The sequence below is a fragment of the Ctenopharyngodon idella genome, chromosome 14 (genome assembly GCF_019924925.1).
Source record: "Ctenopharyngodon idella isolate HZGC_01 chromosome 14, HZGC01, whole genome shotgun sequence".
Classification (NCBI taxonomy): domain Eukaryota; kingdom Metazoa; phylum Chordata; class Actinopteri; order Cypriniformes; family Xenocyprididae; genus Ctenopharyngodon; species Ctenopharyngodon idella.
Genome location: NC_067233.1, coordinates 30558249 through 30582923, shown reverse-complemented (window position 1 = coordinate 30582923; position 24675 = coordinate 30558249). Strand labels below are relative to the sequence as shown.

Below are 24675 nucleotides of genomic sequence, written 5' to 3'. Positions count from 1 at the left end.
TAAATAAATTAACAACGTATTCAAGACCTTTGTTAACATTGTTTTCATTATACACAATAATATCCTTTAATGAAAAACAGTACCTTTACTAAATTAAATATAAATTCTGCCAATTCCCTTCAAATACTTTGGGTAATTTTACAATCAAAAAACAAACGAGTCAACAACGATTTCTCACTTTTACAGAAGGAGCATAAATCATCAATATCAGAGTATCTTGAAATGAATGATTTAACAGGGTAGATGGTATGCAAAATTTTAAAATGTATTTCTTTAGTTATATCATTAATACAATATTTAAAGGGGATTAACCAAGCAGTCTTGCAATTAATATTATCAATAATAGAGTTTCAAAAGAATTTTCCTCTAGGTGTTATTTTATTATGTTTTTGGAAAATAGCACAAATTTTTTATTGCGTTTTTTTTTAAACAATCAGTTCTTAATCCCAATTTCATGGAGCTCTTCCACATGAAAGTGTGACATCAGCAGCAAACAGCCAATCACATGCTGTGGGGAAGTGGCTTTATTGCATCAAACATGTCACTTTGCTCACAGCTGATTGGTCCAATTTTGGTTTGCGATCTCTTACCCAGAACATAAACTGCTTGGAGTAGGTTTTTTCTCTGCTTTAAATATTGTGTGTCTTCCTATGAATTATCCTGTTTTCCTGAATATATTCCATCTCCATTTTTGTTTAATAAAGAAGTCTGCAATTAGTTTCTCGACTCATTTAACAAATAATTGTGTGTCTGATCTGTCTCAGGCACTACACTTGTTTGGACGTGTTTGGTTAAGGTTAGAGCCGAACACTTTCTGCATTTCTGTAAACAGTTTAATAAACAAGACGTTTATATTGTGTTACATTTACATTTTAGGGAACGTTTACACGACAACAAGGTACTAAATACAAAAAAGGTTTTTCCTTTGTGTTTTCTCACGTACAGATGACAACAAAGTAAAAACAATCCCCATTCACACGGATGCCTGAAAACAACTAAAAATGCTGTATTCTGCTGCCAGGCCAGTAGTTGGCAATGTCACTTTGTAAACAAAGGCACTTCGCACCTGTAGACTGAACATGTAATCGGCTATGCATGCGCATGATGTCACTGACTTCACAAATTCACTTTTTTGTAGTTTACATAGAGACAAGAGCAGTATCATTTTCAAAAAGATACAATTTGAAGCCCATTTTAAAAAGTTTGCGTTTTCAGGCCCCCAAAATGCTGTTGTCATGTAAATGAACTGAACACATGAAACGTTTTCTGGTTTTAGTTGAAAACAGTGTCCTGTAAACGGCCCCTTAGACACAACATTGTCAATATTCACAGTATTTTCAATATTATATGAATCAGCTGTTGGAACCAATCACTTGAATGAATGACTCAACTCACTCATTAAGGCAGTCCAAAAATCTTAGTCCAATTAAATTTGGTTTAAATCTTGCTTTGCGACTGTTAAAAAATTAAGTTCTATAAATTGAGTGTATGAAATTTGTACTTTTACATCTTATATTTATTACATCTGCCATGTTGTCAGTAATGTTGTCATGGGTGCCACTAACAGGAAGCACACAAAGACGAAGATTCAAACAAAATACTCTTTAATCCAAATATCCACAGGAAACTCTCAGGAAACAGATGCAAACCTTAACATTGGTTGTGTGGGCGGAGCGTTTTTAGAAAGCCATGTCATGCGCGAGACACTGCAAAAGGATGCAAGCGGGATGGTTTTGCACGTTAGACTAGTACGTGTTTACTTAGAAAACCAATGGAAAAGTAGCGCATTGGAATGGAGAAGCGTGTTCTGTGTGAACAGCCCTTAGGTTTACTATGAAATAATTCATTTATTTTAGCATATTTTCCCACTCTTTGTGTATTGTTGTATTGAGTGGTCTACAATAAACAAACAGACACCTATAGTGGTCAGCTAAACAAATGTTTTCAAACACACACCATACATTGCACGATCCCTTGATAAATTAACAATACGTTCATGTTTTACTGCACTTTATGTGCACTTACGCGCCGATAGCCAACAACACGCAGACATTGATTTGAAGCAGTTTTACTCACCGCCTGCGGTTCCAACTCATGACGCAAACCTTTATCGCTGGGACCTGCTCCATCTTTCAGCTTTAGATGATCTGCAAAACCGGTGTCGAACTGGGCCTTGTTTATAAAAACAATCATCGCCGAAATGCAGGGAACAAACAAAGACACTTGCACCCCGGAAAAACAAACTCCATCCACTGTTCCCTTAACGCTGGGTTCTTTGGGAAGCTGAACAGGGTTGTCTTGCCCTGACAACCAAAAACACACTTCTTTGGTGACTTCATGAAGTCCTGTGGCCTGTGCAGCGCTGCCGACGACTTCAGTAAAGCTGAATGCACATTGATGGGCGTGCTCTTGCTCTCTCGCTCTGGTCGACGTGTGTGCGTGCGCCTTCTGGGATAAGTGCTCTCACAAGGAGTTCCGACCATAATGACGTCACACAGGCACATACTCGAAAAAAAGAGTCCGATGTTTATGGGAATTTGGAAGAGTATTTTTGGCACAGAAAATCTCTGTCATACGTCCAACTCGTGTTTTGAAACTTTGGCCACATTTAGCATGAGAATCCAACAGTGTAAATAAGTCAGAATACATGAAATAGCATTATACCCACCCTTTAACTACGAACACACACTAAGAAACTAAGAAAAGACAACATATACTGGTCCACCAGCATACCAAGCTGGTCCTAACATGCAAAACATGCCTTATGCTGGTCCACCAGCACACAAAACATACCTTATGCTGGTCCACCAGCACACCAGCATCCCATGCTGGGCCCAGCTTGCGAAACATACCTTATGCTGGTGACCAGCAATGCTGGATTTCCGTCTCCTCAGTGAAGACACATAAACACCTGCTGTAAATCTGAAGAAAAAGCACCTAAAGGATGAACCTAATGAACCTCAGTTCCAACATCATTTCTGGGGGAACAGGCACTGCTCATCACCTGCACAATACCATCCTGACGGTGAAGCATGTGGTGGAGCAGGGAACGTTCTCAGAACTTTCTGGCATGGTTTTCTCAAAGTTTAGAATGAACAAAGTTATCTGGTCATTAGTATTGTTCTCAAAACGTTAGCATAAAAACATTATACATTGTTCATGGAACTTTTTTTGGAGATGTTTTAGTTGGACTTTCGTCTACTTGTTCAGAATGTTCAGAGAATATTCATAAATAACATTCCCATAATGTTTGCAAAGTGATAAAATGGAATATTTTCTTAATGTTCACATAACATTTACAATTAGGGGCCAGGATGTAGGAGCCATATTTAGATTCTTGTGCACTAGCCAAATAACTAGCCAAAGAGATTAATCTTGATTTATTGATTTATTTCAAAACATTATGATTTAAAAAAATTTTATGATTATTGTTTAATACTTGGACTAACCTGTTCATATGAATGCTCCTCCTCCTTGACGCATCACTATGGCGCGAAAGTGTAAGTCTTAATAGCCAACTAGAATTGTTTGGCAGGAATAGGGTGGAGAGCAACAGTTTCTTTAATCGCTCATAAAGTTAATTAATCGCATTTAAAATTTCTTTAAATGCTCACACTTGTATTTTGCCATTTTGGATGTTTCATTTTGTATTCTTCTTTGGAAAGTAAACCAGGGATTGTGATTAATAACCTATGTTTTTTTTTTCTTGTTATGACTTTTTTTCTTGTTATGTATATCTCCATGCACTAACTTCAAGGGGCTAAAGAAAGTTTTTTAAAGATTAGCAGTCACACTAAAAAAAATGTTATTATAGGCCAATTCACACTGCATCGTCAGATGCCGACCAATGTCGACAATCACCAGATTACAGTATGTCACTTCTCAGACATTCCACGACCTGACAAATGTTGATTTAACATGTTCAATCAGAGAAAAAAAAGAGCCAACCAATGCCTACAGATGCTGACAGCAGTACTTCAACAAAACCTGACAAAATATCTGTTGCCGTCTGTGGATGCAGTTTGACATTTAAAAAATTGGATGTTTTGAACATTCAGAGAACACTCAGAAATAATGTTTTCGTAACTTAATGGGAATGTTAACAAACTGTTTTTAGAACCTATTTTTGGCAGCTGGGATCAGGGCCATCCCTAGAGCAGAGAAATGTAGTGACGATTTCAATCGAGGGTGGCCCACAGCAAAAACCTGCACTGAGGCCCTGGACACCCTAACTCCGGCCCTGGCTGGGATCATGCTGTGAAGGTGTTTTTCAGAAGCAGGGACTGGGGGACTCATCAGGGTAAAATCTGGTCCAGAATGCTCAGGATCTCAGACTGGCCTAAAGGTTCACCTTACAACAGGACAATGATCCTGAGCACACAGCCAAGAAGAAACCTGAAAATGTCTGTCCACTGATGCACTCATAAAAATGATTTTTTGATGCTGTTCACTTTATTTAAACAACTTATTTTGATTCAACACCATTGTATCAGGTTTCTGGTTCAAATTTAATTGCTTCATGTTAAATTGACTTGAAACAATTACTTTTTGACTTAACTCGATGCTTTCATATTAAAATAACATGTTTCAATCAAGTAAATTCAACCAGGACTCAATCAAACAGGACTTTCACTTCCCAGCTTTGCAAAGGGGCTGATCTGGGAGAGTAAATGTTGAAATAAAGTGTTATTTTAAGCAGTTTTTAGCAAGATGAGAAAATGGAGCGACTTTTTAATGTTTACTTACTATTATGTTGGTATTTAAAAGTTTCTGTTATGTTAATAGTTTTGGGGTTACCATTGTAGTGAAGTGTTGAGCTTGTGCTTGGGCTGGGGACCTGCTAACAAAAATTCAAATTACTTTAATAACAGAGTATTCACTGTGGTTGTACTCTGGGTTGCGTTTTCCAAAAGTATCATGACCCTAAGTTGAATGTAGCTCCATTGCTATGGTCAACTTACGCTTGTGGTGCTTTTGGGAAATGCTGCCCTGGATGAAACCAGTTTTACTTCTAGACTGCCAACACAGAACATCACAAAAGTTATGTAAATCACAAGACTAAACAAGAAGCATTAATTGTAGGATTATTTGTATAATTCAATTAATATGAAAACTAAAACCATTCATTCAAGTAAAATGAACACAATGGATTCTAGTTTGTTTAACATGGTTGATTCTATTGGGTTTTACTTGTTTCAATCATGTGGAACCACTGTCCATGATTGAATTGAGTTGGTTGGACATAACTATTTTACATAGATTCTTCCTTAGTCAGTTGTGTTGTCACAGCACAAGGATATTGCATAGATTAAAAATAAACCTTTAATGTTTATAAAAACTAAGTTGGTTGTGTGGAACCACTGTCCATAATTGACTTGAGTTAGTTTAAAGTATCATTTTTTTGAGTGTGGTCCCCATCCAACCTGACAAAGACTGAGAGGATCAGCTGAGAATGGCAGAAAATCCCCACATCCAAATGTATTCAAATTATATTCAGTTTGATCACTGTTCAAGTTGATCACTGAAAGAGGTTTTATTTGGTTCTTGTAAAGATTGAACAGAAGTGTGAAAATCCTTAAAAAGCAAGTATTTCCATTGGCGTCTGAGTGTGGCCTCTTTTTTTCTTTTTGCTCGGAAGTCTCAACACCAGCAATAAGAGACATTTTCAGATTAAATGTTATCAAATAGCATCCACCATATATGGTGGTTGATAAAAAATAATCACAATATATATTTTTGGGCCAAATCTTGCAGACCTATACCTTAAATCAATTAAATGAAAAATTTAATACAATCAAAATAACGTGAAAATATTTTAATAAACATAACAATGATAATAATAATAATAATAATAATAATAATAATAAGAAGAAGAAGAAGAAGAAGAATCAAAGTTAAAAAAAAAAAATGTTATGTTGCTATTATAACGAATTGAAATGTGTATTTGCTCTACTAGTTGTCAGGTGGCGCTTTGCTCCATAATCTCCTCATAGCAGCAGGAACCACGAAGAAGACTAAGTGAGTCCTTCCGGTTCTGTAAAGAAGATGGCGACAGTGAGCTGCAGAAAGTAAATAAATAAATAATAAAAACAACTTTTTCTTTCATTGTGACAGAAACCACCCTTTTTATTCAGACTCTGCGACGAAATGTCGAACCGAACGGCGTATTTCTACGACCCAGACGTGGGGAATTTTCACTATGGTAAGATTAATTTGTGTCTGTTAGCAGATGTCGCTAATCAATGATCACACTTGCAAATGCTCACTGTTTACTTTTATAAGTGAGAGGCGTTTGATAGATTTGATCTTAAATTGGTAACTGTTATGCCTAAGCATCAGGCTGTTCTATACAGTATGAACCAAAAGTCTAAGAATAAAAAAAAGCTTTTATTGTGCATTTCATCTAATTTAATTTAATATAATATAATATTCATTAACATAGATATGTCAGTGTTGCGTTGCAACACTAAAGCTGACATGAACATAACCTGGTGATCATGTTCAAATCATCATGATTTGAGAATATTCAAAAGAGCATCCTGAGCTTGATCTGAAAAATAACTGTATGTCTGTATTCACAGTCACTGATAAATATAGTTATGGGCTTTTAGAAAAAAGTTATTAAGTTGAAATGCATTTTTTCACATAAAATAAGAAAGATTATATGTGATACATCTAATACTTCAGTGTTAAGATGACTAATATTATTGACCTGTGTCATGTTTTAAACCTTTAGTGTCTTGTAGGACATGTAATATATTGTTTAGGCCTATAAAGAGGCACCCCATGTAAGAATCAATAACTGTGTGATCTTTATCACATTTAACAACAGTTAATCAAATCCGGTCAAACTTTATATTAGGTGTCTTTAACTTCTATGTACTAACATTTAAATGAGTCATTTGATACAATGCACTAATTGTGTACATACATGTTTTTACATTGTACTTATATTTAAAAATGCCTGCATGTAATTACAGCTGTAATTAATTTCTGTAATTACATCTATAATTGGGTGAAAATTGGTTTTCAAGCATTAAAAAATAAAAGCTTAGTGTTTTTTTATTGTTTTTTTTATTCGCTTTGGTACTATTTTCACAAGTAAAAGGTACATTTTAAAACTCTTAGTAGAAAAATCCAACTGATCACACTTGCAACACAGTTAGTCATTCTTTAAAAATCTGATCCCATGCTTTCATTAGTTATACACATTTTCAGTCCACATAAGCATTGTTTCAAACACAAGATTATTGTAATGAGAACATTTGGTTTAATCACTGAAACACAACAGTATGATCTTCTTTCAATTAAGTGCTTTTAACAATCAGTTCATTTATTAGTAAATAATGCAATATATGTTTCAAATCACCCTTGTTGCTGAAATAATTACAGTAACACAGGCTACAGATGCCACATTAGAAAATACACTTACCTAACTTACGCAACATAAAATCCATAATGTTTGTAATAGCATCTATTCAGTGTGTTATCAAAAGGTGTGATGAAGTATGACAAGGCCATAAGGTTTTATGCTAGAACAGAGTGTGCTAGCAATATAGTAAATGTTCTCACTGTGCCATATGACCTTTATAAGGGTGAGTTACAGTAATGTGGCAGTGTCTACTATGCTAAGAATCACATGGTACTCATATGTCTCATATGTACTGTAATGAAAAATGCTGTGTTTTATGTCATTGGTCTCCCTTCTTCTGATGTGTCTCTGATCAATCTGATGTTATACAGTCATTGACTGTTTCCTCTCCCTTGTACTCTGTCCTGCTCTGTGTTCACAAATTGCAAATCTCTGCTAATGTCACGCACACGCTTTTAACATAGTTGTTATCATATCAAGATCATTCACTTATAATGTAAAAAGATTATTACATTGGGTTTTTTTTTTATCCGTATTGGAAATTGCAAAGTAGAAACTATATCTATAGAACCTTTATCTATAGAAATCTATAGGTGTACTAAATGATTCATTGATTAACTATTAAGATCAGTTGGATTAAATAATAGAAAAATGTATTTAACTGAACGAAAAGAGATGCAAATGAAAAGTTTGATAGTAATAGCATTACGAAAGGCAGTTACTGTGAATTAAACATTTATATAGATGAAACACTTATTTTGTGTAATGAAAAGGGTACTTTGTGATTTTGTATATTGTATAACACAATTGAAAACATGCTGAAATGTTTGAGACAACTGCACTTTTGATGATCTGTTGTGATATTAGTACAAAGAATTTTTGAAAAATAACACTTGCTTGTGAAAATTGCACCAAAGCAAAAAAAAAAAAAAAAAAAACCTGTAATACCACTTTAAATTTGATCTTTTTTTTCTGTATATTAGAATGTGTCCTGTTTACATTTTATTTTTTTCTGAGAAAAATAATGTCGATCATACATTTTTACCACAACTTACAGAATACACCCACCAAAATGTCATCAAGTGTAACAATAGTTTATGTACAAAAATCTTTTCAGGCATATTTAGAAAAACAATTATTTGATGACATATTAATATATACTTATGTAAAGGATCACGCTGCAACCCGCAAATAATAATTAATTGTAGTTTTAAATCTTTCTACTTTGCTTATATCCTTCAAACCACTAGGTTTTACCCATTTGTCATATTTGAGCATGCCAAGAAAACAAATATATAATTTTTTAACTTGGTATTTTATGTTTATTTAAAAATGTAATGGTAAAATCAAAGTGTGGACCATTACATCGAATGACAATTTTGCAGTTTGGACCAGTTATTTCACCCATATTTTGAAATTTTATTTTAACAAAAGATTTTTGAAACATGTATTAGGTTTTCTATGTATATAAAAATCACTTTTGTAAATTCAATATGATGCAGACACAAAAATGGGGATGTCTCGTCTTTGACCAAGTTACACTGTTTACCTTCCCTTACCCATTAACCCAACCTTGAAGGGTTAGTTCACCCAAAAATGAAAATTCTGTCATTAATTACTCACCCTCATGTCGTTCTAAACCCGTAAGACCTTGTTCATCTTCGGAACACAAATAAAGATATTTTTATGAAATCTGAGAGCTTTCTGTCCCTCCATAGACAGCTACGCGACTACCAGTTTGAACCACTTTGAAAATACATATGGATTAGTTTTACGATCTCTTTATGAACTTTTTGAAGAAGCAATGAGGTTCATTCTCGTGTTATGCAGCACGTTTGAGCTTCCCCAAGAGGTTTATTCTCGCACCTCAAGCATGTTCGGTTGAGCTTCTGTTTATGTTCGCTGATCAATGTTTATATATGTATAAATGCCTAAATTAATCTGTTCTTCATATAAGGCGATTGAGTCTCTTCAGAAAAGTTTACAATGTTTTATGAATTTTTTGAAGTGTCAAAGTGGTAGTTGTGTAGCTGTCAGTGGAGGAACATAAAAGCCCTCAGATTTCATTAAAAATATCTTCATTTGTGTTCCGAAGATAAACACAAGTCTTAGGGGTTTGGAACAACATGAGGGCGAGTAATTAATGACAGAACATTAATTTTTGGGTGAACTAACACTTTAAACTTACCCATAACACCAAACCTGTCCTCACTTTACCTGTACCCCACCTCAATAGCAGCACAAGTGTTTTGCAATACAACATCAACAGTTTCTTTTTTTTTTTTTTTTTTGTAAGATACACCAAAAAGACAAGTGTAAAGAGAAATCATAATAGACAACCCCAGCTAGGCAACATCATTAGATATGAATGTGATATTTAGGGGCAGAACATAAGGTGAACTACAGAAAGGACTTTTATTATTATTATTATTATTATTATTATTATTCTCACCTCTGTATTTTTTTATTTATTTTTTTTTTTTTTTACACTCCAGGAGCAGGACACCCAATGAAACCTCACCGACTGTCTCTCACACACAGTCTTGTACTGCATTATGGACTATACAAGAAGATGATGGTATGATCAGTCTGTTCAGCACTTCTTTAGTCCAATCACATTTCTCTGACAACATCAGATGCTCATAAGCAAAGTTCTCTGTACAGGTTTTCAAACCATACAAGGCATCCCAGCATGACATGTGCAGGTTCCACTCGGAAGATTACATCGACTTCCTGCAGAAGGTCAGTCCAAACAACATGCAGGGCTTTACCAAGAGTCTCAACGCCTTCAACGTAGGAGACGACTGGTAAGTTTTCTTTATATATATATATAATATATTATTGTTTTAAATCATTCTTGTTGTCGAAGTCTTGATTAAAATATTGGCTTAAGATTTTACGTTAAGTTTTAGGTTACAAACCAAATGTGTTTTAATGAATGTGAGAGTAAGGAAGGGGGCTTTCACACTGGGCACGTTTGCTGTGGTCCGAGTCTGATCGGGATTGTTCCCAGTGCTCCCCGCAGCATTGGTCTGGTTTCACACTCAACTTGATTCTATCGAACCCTGGTACATTTGCGTTCATCTTACGTCATCACAAACATGCACGGCATATGATAAGTACAGAACACATGTGTTTTTTATTAATTTTTATTAACAGCTTTCACATTTGAAATTTTTCATGTGAACCGTGCACCATTTCGAACTAAACAGCCAGTGTGAATGCACCCTAAGTAGCAAATCTGCTTGGTATTATATATAGCAGGGCTGGGACAATAAATCGATGCATCGCAATTCATGGGCCTGATTCTGAGGTTTTCAGTATGCATCGCGATTCTCTCCAATCGATTCTGAACTTAGTTTTTAACAGCAGATGGAGCTATAGGCTAGTTTTTAACCGCACGCTGAAATGCTTATGAAGAAGAACGCGTGTGAATCCACTTAAGTCATTAAATGTACTTGTACCTCAGAATGCTTTTATGACGTGAAATTAATGTAAACTCAGCCCACTGCGAACGCCCTTGTAATTCGCTTCAATCTTTTTGAATTTTATGAAAGATTATTTTATGGAATATTCAAGTGGTGTTTGTAAGGAATCGGAAGCAAGCAAGCAGAGTACGGCTGTTTCTGAAGCACGCAGTTGTTAAAAGCTAAGCTCAGAATCGATTGGAGAGAGAATTGCAGTGCATACTGAAAATCTCAAAATCGATCCAGAATCATTTGGAGAATCACGATGCATCGATTTATTGTCCCAGCCCTAATATATTGTTCTGCTTTTAAATGTGTAATTTAAGACTTTTCTAATAATTTGTCCTATTTTGTTTTTAGTCCTGTCTTTCCAGGTCTGTTTGAGTTTTGTTCGAGATACACAGGTGCCTCTTTGCAAGGAGCAACTCAGTTAAACCACAAGGTCAGATTGTGGAAATGTTCTCTTTACACGTGCATTGTACATTGGAAAACCTTTTTTTTTCTTCTTTTTTTTTTTTTACCTGGCATAAAAATCGTTAAATTCTATAAACAGCAACAGTTGCTTTGCTGAAGTAGGATTGGTCAACTCAGCAATGTTTTAAAGGTGAAGGGTCTTAACTAACTGCCTGAGCACTGTACATCTCATTCTTTGTGTAGTGCCATAAACTACTTGTTTTTACATTGTTCTGTACTGTTGCATGGCTTTGCCACAGGTTTCATATTCACATCCTTAAAACAACTGATGCTAACAATTTGTCTGAAAGAAAATTATAAATTTAAAAAATTTCGAACTTGAAAATTGATTTCTGCTTACTGAAAATAAAACGTGATGTTCCAGGGTCCCTGTGGGTTCTTAAAAAGTCTTTAAAATCAGTTTTATCAAATTTAAGGCCATTGATAGTCTTAAATATCTTACATAGTATAAGAAAAGTCTTAATTATCATTTCACAAGTTCTTAAATTTTGGGGATGGGAAAACAGGAATCACAATATGGCTTAATATGATTAATTATTAACTTCAAAACAGGTGATGATTTAATTAAATGTGAATGCTGCACGTTTCAAATGCTGTTGTCGTCTAATGCCTATAAAGTGCTGGTTAAAAGCACAGCACTGCTTTGTGTTCATGGGTTACTGAGGTAACAGCTATATTTCTGCCTTTTCATAGGCGCCATCTACTGGCAGGGAATGAATTTGCTAATGTGAAAATCGACCCATAATTTTACGCAGCATACACGATGACAAAGCTGCATTCTAAAGAAATCTAAACAATTAGAATAATAAGGTGTATATACACAGATGAGCCATTACATTATGACCACCCCAAGCCTAGATCAATGAGCGTGCCTGGAAAACGGTGCCACAGGTGCAGTTCACAGAGTAGTATACTATATATACCACCCGAGGACCGGCTTTCGGTCAGTAGAGTGTTCGGTGTGAGAATGAAAAAAGCTGCCGAGTTATCGAAGTTTGATAAAGGAAAAATTGGGATGGCACGGCGCCCCATAACCGCATTGTTCACAGCGACCGCTAGGCCACAGTGTGACAAATCGCCAGCAGCTACAACAGTGGTGACCAGGGCAATGTGTCACAGCACACAGCTCATTGAAGACTTCTGCGTATGGGCCTGCGTAGCCAATGACCCAACTGGGTCTCCATGCTAATCGCACAATGATTTGAAGAAAGTGGCCTGGTCTGATGAATCAAGATTCCTGGTGCATCACATTGAAGGGCAAGCGTAGATACGCCCATTACCAACAGAGGCCATGGCACCTGGATGCACTGTTGGACGGACACAGGCCAGCAGCAGTTTTCTTGGGACACTTTAGGCCCCATTATCCCAACAGCACAATCCCTGACAGCTGTCAGGTATCTAAACATGGTTGCGGACCAAGTGCACCCGTTCATGGAAACTGTGTTCTCTGCCGGTGATTGCCATTACCAACAGGATAATGCGCCATGCCACACTGGCAGAATCGTCAAGGAGTGTTTCGAGGAACATGGTGGTCAATTTCTGTTAATGCCTTGGCCTGACATGAACCCAATCAAACATTTGTGGTTCGACTTGGAAAAGCGGGTTCATGCTACTTCACCACCACTGTTTTGTGGGCTAAAGGAGATCCTACATTATTAGACAGGTGGTCATAATGTAATGGCTCATATATATATATATATATATATAATTTGTATAAATAATCATTTAAATTTTGACTCATTCCTTTTCCTAAAAAAAAAGGCCAAAATGTGAGGTTTTTCATTTGATGAAACTTTGTGTTTGTCAATCTGTATTTGAACTGTAAAGTTGTTTGATTTTACAGTCATTTTATGGTTTAGTATGTTAACATAGACATTGCTCTACCCTGCTTATATGGTATTAATTTTATTTGTGCAGGCCTTTAAAGGTCTTTAACTCAAAAATAAAAAGAAGAAAACTTGAAACGTAATACAGATCTTGAACTCTTTGAATTCCTGCATTGTTTTTGATGAAGACTAATTCATTTGTTCATTGCATAGATATGTGACATTGCTATTAACTGGGCTGGAGGTTTACATCATGCAAAAAAGTTTGAGGTAAGCATATAATTTCTTTTCAAAAATTAATACAAAGGTGAAGGGAAAAAAAAACATACAATTACCTGCATTTTAGCTAGCACATCTACATGATTTTGTTTTCTATTTTCAGGCGTCTGGGTTTTGCTACGTGAATGACATTGTCATCAGTATTCTCGAACTCCTGAAGTAAGTGAGAAATGGAGAGGAAGTGACATCACTCTAAATAAGTAGACATTCCTGATATTTTGCGTTTAATTTGATAGTTTTTGCTGTTCACTTACACCTGTGATTAATGCTTATTCTAAAATGCAGCATTCAAAATGATTCTGAGACATAGACATATTTATGAATGTATAAGTCAATCTTTTAATCACTCTTTAGATTTTTTGTAATTAACCTTAAATAGTCTTGCAGGTGTGGCAAATAAATTAATAAAAGTACAGATATCCTCTGTAGTTTATCAATTAAAAATGAAGTCATTTCTGCACTACTCGGAGTATCAAATGAAACTGCAACCTGTTTGTTTTGTAGTAAATAGGGCAGACATAACAACATTGGCTCAACTAATGGCATGAGTTTGGGGCGGCAGTACCTGTTTGTTTGACCACAGTCGATTGTTTCCAATTGTTTTTGGTGATGCTAGAGGTGTAGAAATGACACACTTTTAATATGACCTTGTAAAAGCTGCATCCATGATAGAATTAGCAAAATGCTTTTTGAAACAGTTTAGATGGAGTATGGAATGGACATGAGGGTTACAACTTATCTATACATATCTTTACTGTTTCTGTCTCTGATAGGTATCATCCACGTGTACTGTACATTGACATTGATATTCATCATGGTGATGGTGTACAGGAAGCATTTTATCTCACAGACAGGGTCATGACTGTATCCTTCCACAAATATGGGAACTACTTTTTCCCAGGAACTGGTATGATGTTCTTACTTTCTGATATATGTCATCTATACAGTGTCATCCACATTGTTTTAGCCAGGGCTTAAAAAAAGGGAAATAGGGTCACTCTGAGCAGAATCAGTATTTTAACAGATCTGTTCATGTGTTCCTTCTTGTAACCATTACCGTTCCAAAAATGGTTTGATTAGAAAAAATACCAGTTAATAACGTTATTTTAATTAATTTTTTTTATTTAGTGTGCCTATACGTTATACAAGAGCTTGAATAAACCTTGTAACTCAAACTGTCGGCAAAACCTCATACGGTAGCTGCACCCGCCTCAATCGTGAATGAAGTGCTGCACGCATTTTGGACCATCTCTGTTTGTTTGCAGTGCAAAGGATAAAAAAAGAACTGGTTCTTTGAATAAATATAGTGTTTTCTTCACTCAAAAAACAGTGTTTGTAAAGGCTAATATTTTGTGTATTTGAGGAGCGGGGAATAGTATCTTAGTATGGTATTTTCTGTCTAGTCATAGGCAATACAGCTTGTGCATAACACTTCATCGTTTATAACACAAGATTATGACCAAATGTGTTAAATGACAGGTAAAACTAAGTGCCCACATAGCTACAATAAACTTTGTAACCTGTAAGTTGATTGTAAAGGGGCGGTCACACTAAACATTTTTCATTCCATTGACTTCCATTCATATGGATGCGAATGCAACAGACCGCAAAGGCAAGCTCATGTGAAAAGTTTCGCATTTCGCTGCATTCCAAAGTTCAAGTTTGACATGCAAATTTGCATCATGTGAAGATGTGTGACCAGTAGAAGATTGATGCTGTACGTCACAGCGTGACCTCTTGGCTGATTTAAAAAAAAACAATATTTTTGCAGTAAAGTTGAGTAGATTGTATATTTTTACATTTTGAATGTATTACTATTTGTTATATGTTGAATTCATGTTTGTAAAAAAGACGCTGCAGAGCATGACGTCATATCACGACCGTTGCAGTGTCCGAAGAAATTTTGCATGCTCAAAGTCTAGTGTGACCGCGGCTTAATGCGATGCACTTACTGTCTCAGATGCGGCCATTCTAATAACTGACAAAACACAAACCTCAGACATTCGCTGGTGAAAAACGTTTTAACTACATTGAGCTTGATTTTGGTAAAATGTTAATAATATGATGACACATGCAAGTGTGTCCATATCCGTCTGATCAAGTCTGACCATACGTAAAGCCACAATACTAACTTAATTATTTCACTTAAATGTAATGCTTTTACAGTTGGTGACATATCCTTGGAAAAACTCCTGTGACCCAACAGCTAAATACTTACCTATGATGACTTGACAACTGAGCGTGGACATTTCACTCATGTTGGATGCGTCAATGTCATATTTGCATAGGCTGTACTCTTTAAATTCATGATTGGTTGACTGCCAAATTAAAATATTAAACAGAATGATAAAATAATGTTATTAACCTGTTAATAGTAATAAGCATTTCTGTTGAGAATGATTAAACTTGATTTCATTTTTGTTTGTTCCTGTTAGTTTGTTTCCATTTGTTTTTGTTTTCGTTTCTTAAACCGGTTCAGAGCCTTGGTTTTAAATGTTAATAGCACATTCATATGGAAAAATAAATTAATTTTTTAAAAAGCAGCAACTAAACAGCTTAATCTTCACAAACACACAGACTGCTGTGGAAACACTGTAATAATAATAATGTACTATGTTTTTGTTGTATGTGTTAAGGTGATATGTATGAGGTGGGGGCTGAGAGCGGCCGCTACTACTGCCTCAATGTCCCACTGCGAGATGGCATTGATGACCAGAGTGAGTTGATTTATGGTCTAATATTCATATTTGAGTCGTTATACAAATAAACTTACAAGTCTGAAAAAGCGTAGTTTCACTCAGATCATGTAGTTGTAATAGCAAAGCCATAGACTGCTGTTTTACTGGGTGGTATATGAACAAAGATATCATATAATCAACCACATTAAATCTGTGAAGAAATAAACTACTGTTTTGGGCAGATAAAGTAAAGAAATAAAGTAAAGATAAAGAAAGCAGTAAAGAAAAAGCAGTCTTATGGCATACATGGGAGCTACTTCATTGCTGTTTGAAAACACCCCAGGATGCACCTCAAGGAGTAGGTTGAGAGAATGTGCAGAGGGTTTTCCAGAAAGCAGGTGAAGAGAAGTTTGTTCAGAGTGAACTGAGAACCTCAACTTTTGGTTCCAAAAACTTTCAGGGTATGTAAGTAGCTGTAGCAACGTAATCTATAACCATGACCTGCGCTCTCTGAGCAATGTAAACATTTTTCCACCTGTTACATTAAGTATTTTATCAAAAAATCAAGATAGAATATTTCAGAGTCCAACATTCTTGACTTCATAGCATAGTAAATGGGAATGTTGAATCTAATTGTGAAAAAACAGACTAGTTTACTCAACTTGTGGGTAAAACCTCCTACCTAATATTGATTTTATGCAAACATACAGCAATGATTTAAACAGTTTTTGCTTTTATATTCTCAGGCTATAGACAGCTGTTTCAGCCAGTTATCAAGCAAGTGGTGGACTTCTATCAGCCAACCTGTATCGTTCTTCAGGTGAGAGCTGTTCTCTCAGTCAATCATAATATTGTGTTGTATTTGTCGCTCATCTCTTGGTTTCATCTGCAGTGTGGAGCAGATTCTTTGGGATGTGATCGATTAGGATGCTTCAATCTCAGCATACGAGGCCATGGGTAAGAGACGCCATACTCTCACATCATCATCTTCTCACGTCTTTTCTTGAGCTACACACAGTATTTTGAAACCTTGAATGTAAAGCTCTTTGATAATCTTATTTAAAACACTTGTATTTGTAGAGAATGTGTGGAGTTTGTGAAGAGCTTCAAAATCCCGCTGCTTGTGCTGGGTGGAGGAGGCTACACAGTGCGAAACGTTGCTAGATGTTGGTGCGTTCATTATTTCATCATTTTATCTCTATTTAGTATAAATCATCAAAAGAGAAAAAAGTTAACTTTAAAGGGGTCATATTTTATTTTCTCTCTCTCTCTCTCTCTCTCTCTCTGAGTACCACTTACATTTAAATACATTTATTTTCACAAGTCTTTCTGCTGCTGCATCTTTAAAATGTGAAATGAGCAATAGTGCCTTCTGTTGCTAACACATAGGCTCTGGGTTTGCTGTCAAGTCCAATAAAATTTTGAACTTCCTGTTTAACAGAGGTGGGCGAAATTAGTAATTTAGAAGATTTAGTAATAAAATCTTTACCATGATATAAGTAATTTTCAATCACAGTAAGGAACACTGTCACAATATAGATGCTACTTATTATAATTAAAGCCATACCCTATATTTCTCAGTTTTGTTGTTTAAATGACTGCAAATTAAATTTGGAAAAAGTTAAACTCTCATTAGACTCTTTGACAGCCACCTATGTTTCACTTAAAACAACTGAATTGTATCTTCATTGATCTTTTCTGAGAATTGTTTACTCTCACTTACAACAAAGCCAACAATTATCTAAATCCCTTAATTACTTTTTAACACTCAGGCCTGTGTCCAAGCATCAGACTTTTCACCTCCAACAATGGTCATGTTTTCATCAATACTTTTTAATAATCACTTACTCTTGCTTAGAACAAAACCAACCAATATTTAAATCTCTAAATAGAGCAGTACTGACTAATACTTAAATCTCAGAATGGAACAAAACTGACACATATTCATATTCAATTAAGCTCTTTTGGCCAGAAGCAATGGCTGAAAATTTCAGAGACCAAAGTGTCGGTGCATCCTTAATTGTTAAAATAGTCTGCACTAAAACGTGCCATTCACAGCTGTTCTTTACTAACTTTGGGGTTCTTCAGAAGAACATGTAGTTCATATCTCACCTCTATCAAGTCTCTGATCGTCAGGGAGATCATACGCCGATCAGGCATAACATTATGACCACTGACAGGTGACGTGAATAACACTTATTATCTCTTCATCACGGCATCTGTTAGTGGGTGGGATATATTAAGCAGCAAGTGAACATTTTGTCCTCAAAGTTGATGTGTTAGAAGCAAGAAAAATGGGCATAAGGATTTGAGCGAGTTTGACAAGGGCAAAATTGTGATGGCTAGACTACTGGATCAGAGGATGCACTAGGATGCACTTTGGGAAGAAGACATGCTGGCTGAGGCATTGTGATGCTTTGGGCAATGTTCTGCTGGGAAACCTGGGGTCCTACCATCCATGTGGATGTTACTTTGGCACGTACCACCTACCTAAGCATTGTTGCAGACCATGTACACTCTTTCATGGAAACAGTATTCTCTGGTGCCTGTGGCCTCTTTCAGCAGGATAATGCGCCCTGCCACAAAGCAAAGATGGTTCAGGAATGGTTTGAGGATCACAACAATGAGTTTGAGGTGTTGACTTGGCCTCCAAATTCCCCAGATCTCAATCCAATCGAGCATCTGTGGGATGTGCTCAACAAACAAGTCTGATCCATGGAGGCCCCACCTCGCAACTTACAGGACTTAAAGGATCTGCTGCTAACATCTTGGTGCCAGATACCACAGCACACCTTCAGGGGTCTAGTGGAGTCCATGCCTCGACGGGTCAGGGCTGTTTTGGCAACACAATATTAGGAAGTTGGTCATAATGTTATGCCTGATCGGTGTATGTTCAGACTTTGGTGTTTTAACTTCAGAATTAGCTGTTTTTGGTTTCAGTAAATGTTTCAGTAAATGTTGGTTTCAGTGTTTTTTTTTTGTTTTTGTTTTTGTTTTTTTAAGTTAACTACATTAGTTGACATGAACTAATAATGAACTGCACTTCTGCAGAATTTATTAATCTTTGTTAATGTTAAAGTCAAAGATAATTTCAACATTTACTAATACATTAAAATCAACTGTGAACTAACATGAACAAGCAATGAACTGCTGTATTTTTATTAACTAACGTTAACAAAGATTAACAAATACAGTAACAAATGTATTGCTCATGGTTAGTTCATGTTAGTTGATACATTAACTAATGTTATCAAATTAACCTTATTAGACGTTTTAGCAATGGTATAATGACCATATATCATTATTTCTCAGTCTCTATATTAGAATATAAAAAGAAAATACAGGAAATTTGTATGCAGTATTAAAAACAACAACAACAACAAAAAAAGACTTCTATAGGCGAAAATGGCTAGTATTTAGTGACCTCCCCTTACACTTAAGCAATAGCAGGAACCTGGCTCTCTTAAACCTAAATGGAATGGAAAAGGACTGGAAGGCCAGGGAAACTTTAAAAGTTTCTCAGATTTTCTTCTTTGAGAAAATGGAAGAAGTCCAGGAGGTCACACTAAATATTGATTTTTGGTTAAAGAAGCCATTTTGTTCTTTTTTTTTTTTTTTTTTTTTTTATTTTGTGTACATATTTCCTGTATTTTTTGTTTGTAAAACATTGCTAAAACAACAAAGCTGGTGGTGGCCTAAGATTTTGTACACAAGTGTTCTCAAGTACATAAAGCTTTTTTTAACTCAAAAATATGACCCCTTTAATCTCTGCGTATATAATATCTTTGCTATCTTTGACTGTTCTCTTTCTGATATTTTCATTAATGCATCATAGCTTTCATTTTTAGGACATTTGAAACATCCTTGCTAGTTGAGGAGTCCATAAGTGATGAACTACCATATAGTGGTAAGACAACAACTGTGTCACATGAGGAAAAGACATCTAGAATTATTCCATGTTTCTGTTCTTCTGTTACATATTATCTAGTGGTTGCTTGATTTAGTGTCCTCTAGGTCAGGGGTTCTCGATCTTTTTGGGGCCAGGGACCCCTTATAGGGTGGAAAATTTTCCTAGGACCCCCTCATAATTATAATTAACAGTGAGTAAACCCAAAGTTAATGTGGATGGGAGTAATGAACACAATATGCTTGTTTTGTTGGTGCAAATGGCTCCAATCTGTAAATATGGACTTTTTAATAATACAGCAGCACCATGTCAAAGTGATAGTCACATTTTATTACATTCAAAAATAATGTAAAATACCAGTAAATAAAATGTGTTTACAAGCATTATAAACATGTTTTTTAATCCCCCTTATGTTTATTTTATAGTAGCCTATAGAATAAACATAAATTATAGTGGCGTTCATTACAAACAACATTTATTTTACAGCCTAAACAAATTTATTTAAACTGAAACTGGATCCGGCATTGGGCTCCTCTCTCATTCGGCACAAATCCAAATGATTCCATATTTGCATGTATTTGGATGCTAAACTAATATTTATTGTGTCAATAATGCTTTGTACTTCATTCGTGTCCAAATATCCACATAAAACGGCATCCTTCGCATGTGCAAAAATGTGTTTGAATAACACCAGTGCGACAATAAGGTGGTGTTCACACTGACCAATGCTGCCTACAAATTGAGCCAAATAACTTTCTATTTTTGGCTGACTACATTTTTAGTTTGATGATGAATAGGCTGTGATGTTCAGTTAGCAACACTAACTGATATGTTGTGTGTGTGCACGAGGTGCTGGCACGATCATTTGGATTTTTTCCTTCTAGCAGTGGAAACAACAGATTTATGAGCATACAGATAAGAGTAAGACAACGTTGAAAACTGTAAAGGGTCTATTTTTTGTGTACATTCAAAATAACAACAAAACATTTTGCTTTTGAGAACAAACTGGATACACCTTCTTCTGTCTCATGCTCTCTGTCAAGTCAAGTCACCTTTATTTATACGGCACTTTTTACAATGCAGATTGTGTCAAAGCAGCTTTACAGTGATAAATGGTATATAATTTTGGCTGCACAGTCAGCTGCACAGTCACAGTTAAATAAGTCACTATGGAATATAAGTCGCAGCATGTTTCAGATGATAAAAAAACGTGACCTATAATCTGTAAAATACAGTTTAGCAAATTATTTCATGGACCCCCTGGCTATTGGTCTTGGAGCCCACTTTGAGAACCCGTGATCTAGGTTACAATGCACTGCTTTAAAACCACCCCATATTACTGTTGTTGTTGTTGTTGTTTTTAAAATGTTTTCTCATCTCTGTATTTGTCCTCTACACAGAATACTTTGAATATTTTGCTCCAGACTTCACACTTCATCCAGATGTCAGCACAAGAATAGAAAACCAAAATTCTAGACAAGTATGCATTTTCCTTACATATATTGTTTGTTTGTGTGTACAAACTAGGGGTGTAACAATACATTGTTATATCGAGACATTGCGATATAAAATGCAATATGTATCAGTGATGTAAACGATGATTTGCGATTATACAGTTAGTTTTATCCAAGCTTACTGTATTTATAAAGTATAATTCACCCAAAAATGTAAATTCTCATTGCGCACTTCTCTTTGCACAGCACAAACAGTCTTTTGCGATTTGATTTGGACACAAAGCCTTATCACGCTTTTGATTTTAGTTTGTTTGCCAGCTGTGGCACAAAATGTGGCATTAAAGACCTTTTATGTTATTATGAGAAGTTTAAATATATTTTCGGGCCAAGTCTAGTTAATGAATGGGGAGCACTGAAATCTATTTGTGGCGGTCAACGTTGATATTGTGACGGGCCGCCATAAATAAAATTGCAGTGTTTCCCATACATTGATTTAAGTTTTGGATGAACTAATAAAGTTTGGGAATATAGTCATTTTGACAGTGACACGCTTTGAACTGTAGGTGTTTTACATCAATCTGGCAATTTAATATTTTCTAGGACATGTTTTAAATTAAGATTGTAGTTTGTCAAAATGTAACACTTCTCATTTCATATACAAAAGTATTTATTAAGGTTAGAGCATTTGTTTAAAACCTCAAGGTGCTTCAAGTAAATGTTTCACAGGTGTTCAGGATACCGTCTTCAGCAGTGAGGACATTAACCAGTACCTCTTTTTGTAGTATTTGGAGCAGATTCGTCAAACTGTGTTTGAGAACTTGAAGATGTTGAATCATGCACCAAGTGTTCAGATCCATGACGTTCCCTCTGATTTGCTGAGCTATGAGCGACCGGATGAGGCTGATCCTGATGAGAGAGGATCAGAAGAGAACTTCTCTAGGTGATTATAAGGCTGTAACTAGTGACTGTAACACTAATGTTCTAAAGTCTTCATTGTTTTTATTTTTTATTTTTATGTTTTTGAAAGAAGTCTCTTCTGCTCACCAAGGCTGCATTTATTTGAAAAACAAAAAAACAGTAATATTGTTATTATATTAATATTAATAATGTTATAATAATAATAATAATATTAATATTTACAATTTAAAATAACTGTTTGCTATTGTAATATATTTTATATGTAATATATATTTTTAAATTGTAATTTATCCTGTAATGGCATTTATCCTGTCATTACTCCAGTCTTCAGTGTCACATGATCCTTCAGAAATCATTCTAATATGGTGATTTGCTGCTCAAGAATAATTTTTGATTATCATCAATGCTGAAAACAGTTGTGCTGCTTAATTGTTGTAGAAACTTTTTTTTTTCTGGATTCTTTGATGAATAGAAATTTACAGCATATAGAAAATATACATTTATTTGAAATAAATTTACTTGCTTGAAATTTGGAATTTTTTTGTTATGATGTAAAAGTCTTTATTTTCACTTTTGATAAATTTAATGAATAATAAAATTAATTTAAAAACATAAATAAATAAAATTGACCCCATATATATATATATATATATATAATATAATATAATATAATATAATATTTATATATATATATATATATATATATATATATATATATATATATATATATATTATATATATATATATAAAATATTATATTATATTATATTATATTATATATATATATATATATATATATATATATATATATATACTACCAAATTTCAAATATATAAAAATTGTTATAAAACATTGCTGTTGGGTGACTTTATGCCACTACTGACGCAAAAATTCACGCAGCTCGGCTTTGTTTGATGGCTTGTGAACTTCAGTCTTTCCTCTTGATCACATTCCAAAGGTTTTCAGTAGGGTTCAGGTATGGAGTTTGGGCTGGCCATGACAGGGTCCCTCCAGAAGGAAGCAAAATTTCTTTCAGCATAACCTTGGCTTGAGTCGTGGGTCCTTCACAAACACAGATCTTCCTGATTCCTGTAGTTTTCAGCTTTGCCTAACACCTGGTCCTCTAATGGTTAGACAGGGACCCGGAGAGGCCTACAACCCACAGTGTCTCACACCCACTGTAAAATTTGGTGGAGGATTGGTGATGATCTGGGGGTTCTTCAGTAGGGCTGGAATCGGGCATAAAGTGCCATAAAGTCACCCAACAGCAATGTAACCGACTGGTAGAGAGCATGCCAAGATGCATAAAAGCAGTGAATGGAAATCAGGGTTGTTCCACCAAATATTGATTTCTGAACTCTTCTGAAGTTAAAACAATAGCATTGTGTTGTTTAAAAATGAATATAAACTTGTTTTCTTTGCGTTAATCGATTTTCTGAAAATAAATGCTCTAAATGACAATGTTCTTAAAATTTAGAAGAAACGTTGTCAGTAGTTTATAAAATAAAACAAACATGTCCATTTTACAAAAACACATACATATACATAATAAATCCAAAGAAATTGCTAATTTTGCAGTGGTCTCTTTAATTTTTCCAGAAGAGAATAACAAATGTCAGCTGCTTGACTGCATATTAAATATCCTGACTATATCCTGACCAACTATGTCTGTTTCCTCACAGGCCTGAAGCTGCAAATGAATTTTATGATGGTGACCATGATAATGATAAAGAAAGTGATGTGGAGATCTGACGAAGAATGGATCTGACATGGGTCTTTAGTTACGATGGTGTCCATTCCTTGCCATATCTATAGTACTTGACTGCATTGTGATGAGTGTGCAAAAGCCAATTTGAATAGTTTTTCATTATGTGCACTGTAACTGTGTTTTTGGCCCTTGTGTAGAACTTTTGTCACAACAGTATTTCCTTTTTATCAAAGTTTAGCTATAAAAGGGAACTTCACACTGAGTCCTGTGTACTACAGATACTGCATTTGTTTTGAAAAGGATCAGAAATCATGTGATGAATGATTGCATTGTATTGTATGTCTAATATCTAAGTGGTTATGATTAACTGAATATTTTTGCCTTGGCTTTTTCATAATTTGTTTATAGAATGTTTCTGTAATAAATCTGTTGGAAAAGAGCCTTTCTAACTTCTTAAACTTCTATCTACACAGTCAAACCTGAAGAACTGTCCATAAGTGTGCTGGATCCTCCTCAATGCCATTTGTTTGTTTGTTTTTATGCAGTTGTTTCATGTTTTTATTGTATTATCTCATAGTTACAGTAATTTGTC

The 24675-nt window shown here is 35.1% G+C and overlaps 1 protein-coding gene across 1 annotated transcript; it reads left to right on the top strand.

The window, feature by feature from the left end:
• Window positions 1-5976: 5976 nt before the first annotated feature.
• On the top strand, window positions 5977-24522 carry hdac3 (histone deacetylase 3). The gene is made up of 15 exons (XM_051860066.1): window positions 5977-6202; window positions 9868-9950; window positions 10037-10179; window positions 11200-11281; window positions 13353-13409; window positions 13522-13577; window positions 14192-14325; window positions 16055-16135; window positions 16843-16916; window positions 16989-17053; window positions 17177-17266; window positions 19945-20003; window positions 21404-21483; window positions 22240-22397; window positions 24058-24522. Exons 1-15 carry the CDS (start codon window positions 6148-6150, stop codon window positions 24125-24127), a joined length of 1287 nt encoding a protein of 428 aa, XP_051716026.1. The 5' UTR covers window positions 5977-6147; the 3' UTR covers window positions 24128-24522.
• Window positions 24523-24675: the final 153 nt, after the last annotated feature.

Coding starts and splice junctions, on each gene's coding strand:
- hdac3 (XM_051860066.1), top strand. CDS start 6,148: ATGTCGAACCGAACGGCGTATTTCTACGACCCAGACGTGGGGAATTTT. Junction 16,917..16,988: donor CAACCTGTATCGTTCTTCAG/GTGAGAGCTGTT, acceptor TTTCATCTGCAG/TGTGGAGCAGATTCTTTGGG. Junction 20,004..21,403: donor TGATGAACTACCATATAGTG/GTAAGACAACAA, acceptor TCCTCTACACAG/AATACTTTGAATATTTTGCT.